This window comes from Rhinolophus ferrumequinum, chromosome 6, assembly GCF_004115265.2.
Source record: "Rhinolophus ferrumequinum isolate MPI-CBG mRhiFer1 chromosome 6, mRhiFer1_v1.p, whole genome shotgun sequence".
NCBI classification, from domain to species: Eukaryota; Metazoa; Chordata; class Mammalia; order Chiroptera; family Rhinolophidae; genus Rhinolophus; species Rhinolophus ferrumequinum.
Genome location: NC_046289.1, coordinates 73,896,415 through 73,907,316, shown reverse-complemented (window position 1 = coordinate 73,907,316; position 10,902 = coordinate 73,896,415). Strand labels below are relative to the sequence as shown.

Sequence of the window (10,902 nt, the reverse complement as noted above, 5' to 3'; positions counted from 1 at the left end):
ACCACAAGTTTTCTGAACTACTAACGCCACCTGGTGGCCAGCAAGATACATTAATAAAACTTAAAATCCACGTGTTTCAGATTATCTATATTGTAACAAATGCAGGAATTTGGGGCAACTGTAGGTTGAACAGTTGATGATAGTCCTCTAATCTCCTGACTTTTGTTGTTGTTGTTGTTGTTAAATAGCCAATTTCTAGTTTCTATTATCAAAGAAAACTATATAAAGCCAAACTTTTCCCACTCTCCCCAAAATCTCATCTTTCCCTATTATGGCCCTCTCCCCAAAAATACCCCACACACAGTGACTGAGTCATACAATACATGTGTAAAAGGGGCTTCAATTCATTAGTAAAATCAATTTTATTAATAAAGCTCTTTCCACATGTCCAGAGGAAACATATTCCAAGGGGGGAAAAAACTATAATACAGTGATATTAGAAGTATCCCAGGATGACCAAAAAAAAAAATTTTACATATATATGTATGTGTGTATATATATATCCATAATCACCGCCGCCTCCGAAAACCTGAAAGGAAGGGAAACCAAGAATGAGGCAAAGGACAGCTGGAAAAGCTGAAGGGACAGAACAAAAAGACATCTAGAGAGAAGGGCTCAATAAGGGTGCGTCCCCAGGCAGTACTCTATATTCTCCCAGGACAAAAGACTAGAAGTAGATGGAAACTGAAATGGGACAACGGTTCCTTCAAGTGACATGTTTACAGTGTTTATAATTCTATTTAAGGAAGCCTGAACAGGATCTGTGGGACCTTAGAGAAAGAATCCAGAAATCTCTTCTGTGAATGATGATGATTTTCAGGTTGGGAAAGAAGAAAAATAACAGGCCACCTCTAAAGAGATTAATGCCCACTATGGACGAAATACTAAGGGGTTGGTAAGACCTACGATGGCATCCCAATTCGTCCTCCCCACCCTGCTCTTGATCACCTCCGTCCTAGCCATTCACTGACCTTTTTTCTTTCGACTGTTCTTAGGTATCTTCTTCCGCTTCTTAATAGGATTCTGATCCTGGAGACAGATGGAGAAGTGAAGGAATGGCAGTGCACTTCCAAGTGTTAGTATTCCTTCCCAAGTTCCTCATGGTAACAAAAGCGCCATGTACATTTGGCTGAAAGCATGAAAGTCACCTCCCCCCCAATGTATCATAACCTCACCTCATCAAGATGAGGGGTTCCTCCTGTCAAGGCACTGATGTCGCTGAAGTGTGTGAGGGAATGAAGTTGTGAGCTCATGACATTTGCTCGTTTTCGCCGTCCTTTTTCTCGCTTACTGACACTTAAACGCACCATCATGCTCTCCTCATAGTTAATCCTGCCAGAGAAACACAGACAGTTTCCAGCATGCTCGGTCCGTAAGATAGAAAGCTGCAGCCAAGAAGCTGGGCCCAGGTATTTACTCACTCCTTATTCAAACAGTTGTCAAGAAATTTCATAGCTGGTCAATATAATATTCAGTAAGGACATACTGAATGCTCAATACTGAGCTTCCTCAAGGAAATGCTATTTGTGCTAGAACTCCCCTCCTCCCTAGAACTCACAGCGCATCCATAGAAATATTTCAAGCATTTTATCAGAAAATTCTAAAATTTCAGCTCTATAAATAGGATTCTCTACATGGGCCTTTTCACTCAAACCTATCAACTGTAGAGATTGCCACACGGGCAAAGTTGATGATTCTGCATTCAAGTTGCAATCACTTGTCTACTTCCCTTCCCTAAACTTATCTAGTCCTCTTGATGCTATTAAAAACCAGCCTATACTGCCTTCTGCACAAAAGCAAGAGCTGTGATAGCGACATACAGAATGTTAAAGCCCTACTAGGTAGAACTGGATATATCCCTCTTCACATAGCATTTATTCTGCCTGAATAGCTGGGGGGAAAACACTTTGATTTTTTCCTGGTTCTTATTCTGTACTTTCAAACCTCTAATTCTTAAACTGTTGTCCCACATTTTCACTCCGTTTTCTATATAATGTGGGTTCTCTTGGTACCAGACTTGATCCTATTCACCCAAAGCAGAAAGACAAGTCTCTACAGCGTCGGAAACAACGTCTAACTGCAGGGCCTCAGACCTGTGTTGATCCTCCTGACTCTGGCGAGTAACATGTGGGTGCCGAGCATCACGGATTTCTTCAGGAGCATCTGAGTACTGCTCCTTAAGTTCACGAATGACAGAGCTGCTCAATGCCCGCCTCTTGGCTCGATCTAGGCGCTTCTTCTCCCGCTCAGCCTCTGTTTCATCTACGTGATAAAAATTAGCAAGAGTTATCCCAGAACAGAGAAAAGGAGAAGAGAAACACAACTTGTGCTGAGGAAGCAGTAGCCACAGTTCATACCGTAATGTACCGGAACCAAGCGTGGTGGAACATATTTCTTAACTGTTCCATTTGCAGATTTCTTCCCTGAAGCTCCAGACTGGCCTTCCTCAGCTTCAACTTCCTCCTCATCCTCAGAGCTCAACTACAAAAAGAATACAGTGTCTGCAAACTTAGGAAGTGTTAGTCAGACAAGCGACTGAAAACAAAACAAAACCTAGAAAGGCGGAAATACAAGCAAAAGGGAGAAGAGGGAATCTCATACTCAACATTCTAAAGCACGAGGTGGGAATCAAAAGTAATAAAAGAATCCCAGAAGATCCAGAATCACCATGAGGTTCATCCAGGCTTAGATTCTTCAGAAAAATCAGGATAAGAGCACCCCCTACCTTGCTCATCATATTGCTGGGATGAGGCTTAAAACGGAGTGGGTCATTCTCACCTGAAACATTAAAAAAACCAAGAGATTTTATAAGATTTTGGACTTTATGATGGTTGCCGCGTAACCTTCCAGCTTCCCCCACTTACTGAGGCTGCCTGTCACTGCAGTCTTAACTAGTTTGTCAATTTGATACTTCAGTTTTTGGTCCAAGGGACGTAGTTTTTCCAAAACCTATAACATGGTTAAAAAGGACACATCAGAGTCCCTACATAAAATTGCCAGATAAAGCACCTAAAATATGCACAAAGCTGAGCAAATAAAGAGAAGATTACTTTTTTTTCCATTTGGTTTCTTCACTCAAACATGAAAAATCCACTTAAATGAGAGCTGGTGTGTTCCAGTCCTGGAGTTCAGGATTTGGAAACCTAGAACTCTAAGATGCCAAATGTTTCATACCGTGCGAATTTCCACCAGTCTCAAAACTGCAGCATGTCCCTGAAGAGACCCTCCTGAGGCTTTTTCCAGGATGAGATGGCTCAAATCCATAAGGTACATGAGCAGCAGCTGGTCTTTCACTTCCAAGAGGCTGAGACCCTGAGTTGAACAAAACAGTAAGACATGCAAATTCAGTTTTAGCCAAAGATTCAGAAGGAGAGTCTGGAACAAACAGGATAATTTTTTCCAAGTTCCAGTTTTTCCCCATCAGTTCATATAAGGTATCTGGAGTAGTCTCAAGGCAGTGACTGTACCTAAAATGGCCAGAGAAAATTATGCTAACATAACATAAGCTAAGCTCAGAGCAGTACTGGAATACAATAAGAGCAAGAAAATCAATAAAGTAGCCCCCAGAATGACTACAGCAGCGTCTCTCAACCTCAGAGCACTGCCCTTTCGGGACAACTAATTCTTTGTTGTGGAGCGCTGTCCCGGCACTGGGGGATGCTCTGCAGCATTCTTGGCTTCTACCCACTGATGGCCCCGCAAGTGTGACAATCAAAAATGGTCCCCACCACTTCATGGACCTGACTGCTGCAGTGCACACCTGAAGCTGAATAATGAATGTCTACTAGAATTTAATATATATACATATATATATTATGTCACAGGATGTGGAGTACAGCATAAGGAATAGTCAGTGGAATTGTAACAGCTATATACGATGTCAGAGGGGTAGAAGATTGGGGGAGGGGGTTATCACTTCGTGAGGGGTATAAATGTCTAACTATTACTGTTTTGTACACCTGAAACTAAAAAAAAAAAAAAAGAAAGTCTCCAGTGTTGAACTTTAATCTAATTTAATCAAAATAATTACTGATTTTATTCCCATATAATGGAATTATAGGATACAGGTAAACACAATGATCTATACATAATTCCTGTGATACTAACTTAATTCCATGTCAACACACTTTCTACAGTATGTAAAGTATGTGTAATATGGTTCCAACCAATGGGGGGGGTGGTGTATGATGCATACATTTTATATGTAGAGAAAAATGTCTGGAGAATAACACACAATTAACAACTGCTAACCCTGGAGATCGAGATGAGGAAAAGGAAAAAATGGAGTGCTTGTGCTGTGAGACTGTTTTTCCATCAAGCATGTATTACTTTTATAACGAAATCTTCAAAACATGTACCCTAGTGGTTATCTCAGAATCGTGATTATATTGGTTTTTAATTTTCTTGTGTTTTTATGTATATTCCAAACTTCGTAAAATTAAAAGTTAATTATATTTATAGGCAGAGAAATCAAACATTATGTTTATTCTTTTAAATAAAAGAAAGTGACATGTGTGAACAATGACTTAAGTTATAGTTACTTTTTAAAAAATGAGTCACTGTTGCATAACGAAACTGAAAAAGTCCACCAGGCTGGGAAGACCTACTATGTCTGACAGGTTAAATTCTCTGCCTAAGATAACACTGTAATAGGAGTAAAGCTGGTATTCAAACTCAGTCTGACTCCAACACCTAAGCCCTGGGTATCTTTAAACCAACACGCTAAGCTCTTAAGACCAGCACTAGTGTAGTACAGGAGGATAAGCAAAGGATTAAAAGACAGACAAATTGAGTTTCAGTTTTGAATCAGGCATTTAGTAGTCAAATATTGGGTAAGTCACTTAACCTTGTAACATCAGTCTCCTCATCTGTAATATGTTTAGTATTTCTTTCTCTATGAGGCTCAAATAAGGTAACATGAAAGCACTTTGTAACCTATAAATCACCTAGATTGGTCATGAAAGTTTGGTCATGAAAGCTAGTAAAGATTTGTTCAACGAATAAACAAATATATAGTGATCTAAGACACATGCTGGCAGCCCACCTCAAAAAGCCATTAAAATGGAGCAAAGCATAATGCCCAAAATAAAGACAGCCAAGAATTTGAGAAGTAAGCTCTTCTGACAGGCCTGGGCACTGTCCAGTACAAACTGAGTTACAAACACATGACAGAAACGCAAAGGAAGAGAAAGCAAAGATAAAAAAAATCAGAGAATATAAAAATAGACAAGAACAAAACTGAACGATGAGAAAGAAAAGGTAAAAAGAGAATGTATTAAAAATGCTGTTAGCTATGTTTCTAAAGCACAAACCTGCTGTAAACCCCATGTTTAAAAATCCTTATTATCCTACTGCAATGATTTTCATTCTTTTGTTGACCTACGGAACATTCTGCTTTCATAACATCTTAGCACAAAAGCTCAATATATAAAACAGGTAACACCAAAGTTTTCCAGTTCAAGTATGAGTGATCCGTAGCCGTCTATACTGCCCCACACTCAATGATCTGAGAAGGTTCTACAAGACCTTAATATCAAAACTACCACATTCAATTTTAAGATGCACATCATTTTCGTATTTTGACATCTCTGAAATCAGGATGCCTCTCTTTTTTTTTTAACTTTTATTTATTTTAAGTGTGTTTTTCCAGGACCCATCAGCTCCAAGTCAAGTAGTTGTTTCAGTCTAGTTGTGGAGGGCTCAGCTCACAGTGGCCCATGTGGGGATCGAACCGGCAACCTTGTTAAGAGCACACGCTCTAACCAACTGAGCTAACTGGCCACCCCAGGATGTATCTTTTAATCAATGGTGTCTTAGCATTATGTCACAGATTAACAGACAGCATTTTTTTTCTTAGTAAAAATGAGTGGTATGTCGCCACTCACCATCATCTTAGATTAGATGAAATACAACAGTTAACTACTCAGCTGACAAGGCTTTTCACAGAATGACTCCTTTCCCAATCATATTTTCTATCCCTAACACATACACACACACGAAATATACATCCAACCACACTAAATGACTTACCTCCTTCCCCAAAATATCACCATGCTTTCAGACCTTTGTGCCTTTGCACATTGTTTTTCTTTTTCAATTTGAAAACAGTCGCTGTTTATTTTATTAACTGACCAGATTACAAAAATACCCATGGTAGATACCTTAGTTCATCCTCCTAATAAGCCTGTTGATCTGGTCTTCCCTGTTGCCAGCATCTCCCCCTTCTACAAAGTGGGTGGTCTTTTTCTTCATTCCACCTCGTGGAGAAGATAATTTGAAGGGCCACAAGAAGTTGTTTGCTTGTTTGAAGCATTTTCCAACAGTATAGATCTCATGAATCAGGTCCTCCATGCAGATGTTGCCATATTTACCAAGAGATTGAGCAATCAATGTGTTATCTGTCAGGGCAATTCGCTGTTTGATTTTGCCATAACCACGCTTGCAGATCAATTCATTTAATGATTTCAGGTTTGGGTACCCCCATGCGATGTTATGGTTCCACAATCCTCAGCATGTTAATGGAAGTCTTGTTGAGCTTGACAAAGGTGTCACTGAAGATCTGGCGAAGGCGAAGAAGCTGCAGCACCTTCCGGACCTTTGGGCTCACACCATGGATGCCTGATCCTGATGACAAATGCCAATTTGGGTTCCGCAGGTACATAGAAGTTGCCGGCTTTTCTTGCCATCCTTGCCATCTGAATCTCAGTCCTGTACATCTACCTATATTCTTTGTGGTAGTGCTTCGCTTTTTCATAGATAAGTTTCCTTCTCACCTTCCGAAGCATCTTTTGAGCAAACTTCTTTCTCAGGCACTTGATCTTCAGCTCTGCGAAATTCCTTCGGTTTTTCTTAAGGGTTTCTGGCATAGCAGGAACCTTCTTCTCTTCTGCACCCTCCATGTTCCAACCGGAAAAAATACACATTCTGTTTATGTCCCTCTCCTATTTATTCGTCACAATCCTGTTACCTCTTCTGAGAAGACTTCCCTGACTTCCTCTGCTCCTCTGCCAATTATTTCCCTCTCTTCTTGGCTACTACAGCGCTCATTATGACTCTGCAACATCTCTGCTACTGCTTATACCTACTGGTTTAATCTGTCTTCTCCACTACATCTCAACACAGAAACTGGATTGTATTCATCTTTGAAGGTCCAGCACTTAGGACATACAAGACACTCAATATATCTATGATGAAAGAACTGTTGAGAACGTCAAGTCAGAGGATGCTTACTCTTCAAGTATGTCTTACCTTCTCTGTAAGATAGGCTCCAGCTCGAACTTTTTTGGTCAGAGCTTGAACTTGTGCAGTTACAGCCATCACCTGAAATTAGTCCAAATAAAACAGCTGACTGGAATACATCAAGTGATCTCTGTGGGCTGTGAAGGGTAAAAGCTAACCAATGCCACCTAAAAATTATCTGAAACACTGCCCAACGTACAATACTATCTTCTTTTCAATTCTGGGGAAGTATAGAAGGGATGATTTCTGATACTTCTTCAAAAGGTAGAAAAAACTTTTCACTTCTTATTAAAGCTAAAGAAACCATCTTAGGGGCCGGCCCGGTGCCTCAGGCGGTTAGAGCTCCATGCTCCTAACTCCGAAGGCTGCATCCGAAGGCTGCCGGTTCAATTCCCACATGGGCCAGTGGGCTCTCAACCACAAGGTTGCCAGTTCAATTCCTCAAGTCCCGCAAGGGATGGTGGGCTTCGCCCCCTGCAACTAAGATTGAACACGGCACCTTGAGCTGAGCTGCCTCCCGAATGGCTCAGTTGGTTGGAGCACGGGGTCTCAACCACAAGGTTGCCAGTTAGATTCCTCGACTCCCTCAAGGGATGGTGGGCAGCCCTGCAACTAAGATTGAACACGGCACCTTGAGCTGAGCTGCCGCTGAGCTCCCGGATGGCTCAGTTGGTTGGAGTGCATCCTCTCAACCACAAGGTTGCCGGTTCAACTCCCGCAAGGGATGGTGGGCTGTGCCCCCTGCAACTAGCAACGGCAACTGGACCTGGAGCTGAGGCAACTGGACCTGGAGCTGAGCTGCGCCCTCCACAACTAAGACTGAAAAGGACAACAACTTGAAGCTGAACGGAACCCTCCACAACTAAGACTGAAAGGACAACAACTTGACTTGGAAAACAGGCCTGGAAGTACACATTGTTCCCCAATAAAGTCCTGTTCCCCTTCCCCAATAAAATCTTAAAAAAAAAAAAAAAGAAAAAAGAAACCATCTTACCAAACCATGAAGAGGTCATGGAGCCTGGGACAGATTGGAGGGACTGTAAGTTTATCTGTACTAGTTGAACTTGCAATGCATAGAACTATATAAATGGATGGATATTAGCTGGGCACCCAAAGGGCAAATCACATCACCTTTCCCTGGCATTGATTTCCTTAGTTATAAAAACAAAGGAAACTGATTCCAATTACTTCTTTTTTGAGCTTTCTGTGTTCCTTTGGATGCAAAAACCAATTACTTTTACTAAAATTACTACTTCTGTAGCCTGAAAGTTTTCATCAAATCATTTCGCTCTTATGGTATTTGGTAGCATTCAAATATATGCCCCCAAATCACCAAAGTTTGTGGGTGAGGCACACGAAGTCAAAGCCAATCAGTGATTAATTTATTTCAAAGGAATGATATTACTCACCTGCTCCTGGAGGTTTTTCAAAAGTGCCACGGCACTTGGCAGGTCTGACTCCAGCACCTCCTAGAAAAGAGAGTAAAGAAAAGCCACTGTTTCCTTAGGAATATGAGAAAACAGGACGTTTGAGATGGAAAAGCCCCCACTTTTCCTTCGAACCTTCCTACTCCAGTGAACAAGCAGCCTCGCCTCATACCCCGCCAGCCCCTCAGGTTACTGAAGAGTGGTAACTCCACCCCCGTCTCCCTACTGTTGCTTTTACCCCGCTGTGCCAGGAAGGTCCCTGAAGCTACTTTCATCACCACCCTTCCTTCGGCCAATAATTTCCCTCAAGCTACTTAGGGGAAAGGAAATGTTCACGATAGCAAGCCAAGAAAGAAGGCACACCATACTCACCGGCGCCGCCATTTTCACAAAACCCGCCCCTTCCGGGACCGTACTTCCTGTTGATAGGCTAATAGACAACTGCCCCCTTGCAAATCTAAGCCAATAGGAATAGAGGCTGTCTCACTTCCTCCCAAACAGGATGTACGAGAGGAGAGGCCGGGTCCAGCCAATGGAATAGAAGAGCTGACTAAATTTATCAGGCTTAGAGGACAGCTAATGACGTAAAGATACTCTTGGAAAGAAGCATGTGATTGAGGTTGAATAGAATGATTGAAGCTAAACCAATAAAAACTTGGCAAATGATTGATTGACAATTAGAGAAGCCCAATGGAAAAAAGAAGCCAGTGGAGCAAACTGAGAGTGTATTGGCTCCAGGTTGCCGCAGTCTTTCCTCGAGGTTTCCCTTGCGGGACCTCAACCGGCTGCTAGGTGGCAGGTCTTGACTTCGTTCAGAGGAGGTGACCACGTTGTGCAGCCGCCATGTCCGGCTGTTGCTCCAAGGCGAGCCGCGCCAGATTCTTCAAAGACCCCAAGGCTCTTGGATCTGTTTTCTGACAGTATTCCTGTGTGATCATGGAGAAGTCACTCGGTCTCTGCACTTTCTTTATCTGTATATAAGAGAGTTGGACCAGAGAAGCCCAGAGCCAAGGTTTAGATGCGGACAACCAGGACACTCGTCGTGCGCACCTGGGGGCGCTACGGAAAGACCCCCAGATGCTGCCCCAACACTCCTCACTCCTACCGTGTTTCCCCCGAAAAATGAGACCTAGAGGGGCAATCAGCTCTAATGCGCCTTTTGGAGCAAAAATTAATATAAGACCCGGTCTTATTTTGGAGCAAAAATTTATTTAAGACCCGGTCTTATTTTAATATAAGACAGGATCTTTATAAAATAACATAATGTAATGTAATATAAGACCGGGTCTTAAATAAATTTTTGCTCCAAAAGGCGCATTAGAGTTGATTGTCCCGCTAGGTCTCATTTTCCAGGGAACACGGTACCAGTTTGGGGACATGAAAGGGAGTACAGTTTTACAAATTAAGGAAGTGGGTTCTGTTTTGCCTGACTTGCCCCTGTCACACAGTCCACTGTAGAACTTGATTTAAACCCAGCTTATGCATATTTCATTATGCCATACCTCAAATTTTCTGAATACTCTCAAATATGTCAGCTCACTCCTGCTTCTCACCGGTAGAGAAAATTTGATGGGTATAATTGTTCCCATCATCTGCCTTAGGAAATAAGCACTGCAAGGACAAAATGATGGTCTTGAGTTTGTCCCGCAACTGCAGAGTGGACCTAGGACTAGAAATCAGATCTGACTTGGAGCTGCCTTTTGGAATTAAGCAATAACCCCCGTATTTCAGTAGCCAGGGTGGGGGAAATTCTGGTTTCTAAATCTTGCTAGACTCAGGAAGAGGGCAGGGGGTATCCAGTCCCCATGCTTCTGCTTCTAATATTTATTAGCTGTTTCAGGCCCAGCATGGAAGCTCAGTGTGCTTTAACTGCCTACTCAGTCATTTAACAAAAACTTTTTGTCCTGTTTATCAGGATTTGTATTATGAAATGTTTCCATTTCAACATAAATTCTCATACTTGTCTAGTGAGGTTACAGGTAAGTTTTTCCTTTCCTTGGAACTTGAAATTTAGTCTGTTCATACGCATTTATATCAATGACAAAACAAATTACACTGCCTTATTTTTTTTTTCCCCTGGCCTTTGAGAGTTTTTTGACCAACAGAATGTAGCAGAAGGGATTGCTAAGATTAGGTCACAAAAATCCTTGATGCTTCCAGTAGATTTATTTTAAAACTCTTAGGGGGCTCTGAGTCTCCATGTAAGTAGTTTGACTACCCTGAGTCTGCCAGCTAT

General features: G+C 41.8%; 1 protein-coding gene and 1 pseudogene across 1 annotated transcript; both read right to left on the bottom strand.

Moving 5' to 3' along the window:
- Nucleotides 1–343: 343 nt before the first annotated feature.
- On the bottom strand, nt 344–9,068 carry NGDN (neuroguidin). The gene is made up of 11 exons (XM_033107013.1): nt 9,039–9,068; nt 8,649–8,708; nt 7,249–7,320; nt 3,175–3,312; nt 2,865–2,949; nt 2,726–2,778; nt 2,358–2,481; nt 2,094–2,262; nt 1,176–1,332; nt 972–1,029; nt 344–529 (listed from the first exon to the last, which is right to left on the bottom strand). The coding sequence occupies exons 1-11, from the start codon at nt 9,048–9,050 to the stop codon at nt 510–512; spliced, it is 948 nt and encodes a 315-aa protein (XP_032962904.1). The 5' UTR covers nt 9,051–9,068; the 3' UTR covers nt 344–509.
- On the bottom strand, nt 6,047–7,228 carry LOC117022839 (60S ribosomal protein L7-like; annotated as a pseudogene).
- Nucleotides 9,069–10,902: the final 1,834 nt, after the last annotated feature.

Coding starts and splice junctions, on each gene's coding strand:
- NGDN (XM_033107013.1), bottom strand. Junction 3,313..7,248: donor GAGCCTATCTTACAGAGAAG/GTAAGACATACT, acceptor TGTTCAACTCAG/GGTCTCAGCCTCTTGGAAGT. Junction 1,030..1,175: donor GAACCCCTCATCTTGATGAG/GTGAGGTTATGA, acceptor ATCTGTCTCCAG/GATCAGAATCCTATTAAGAA.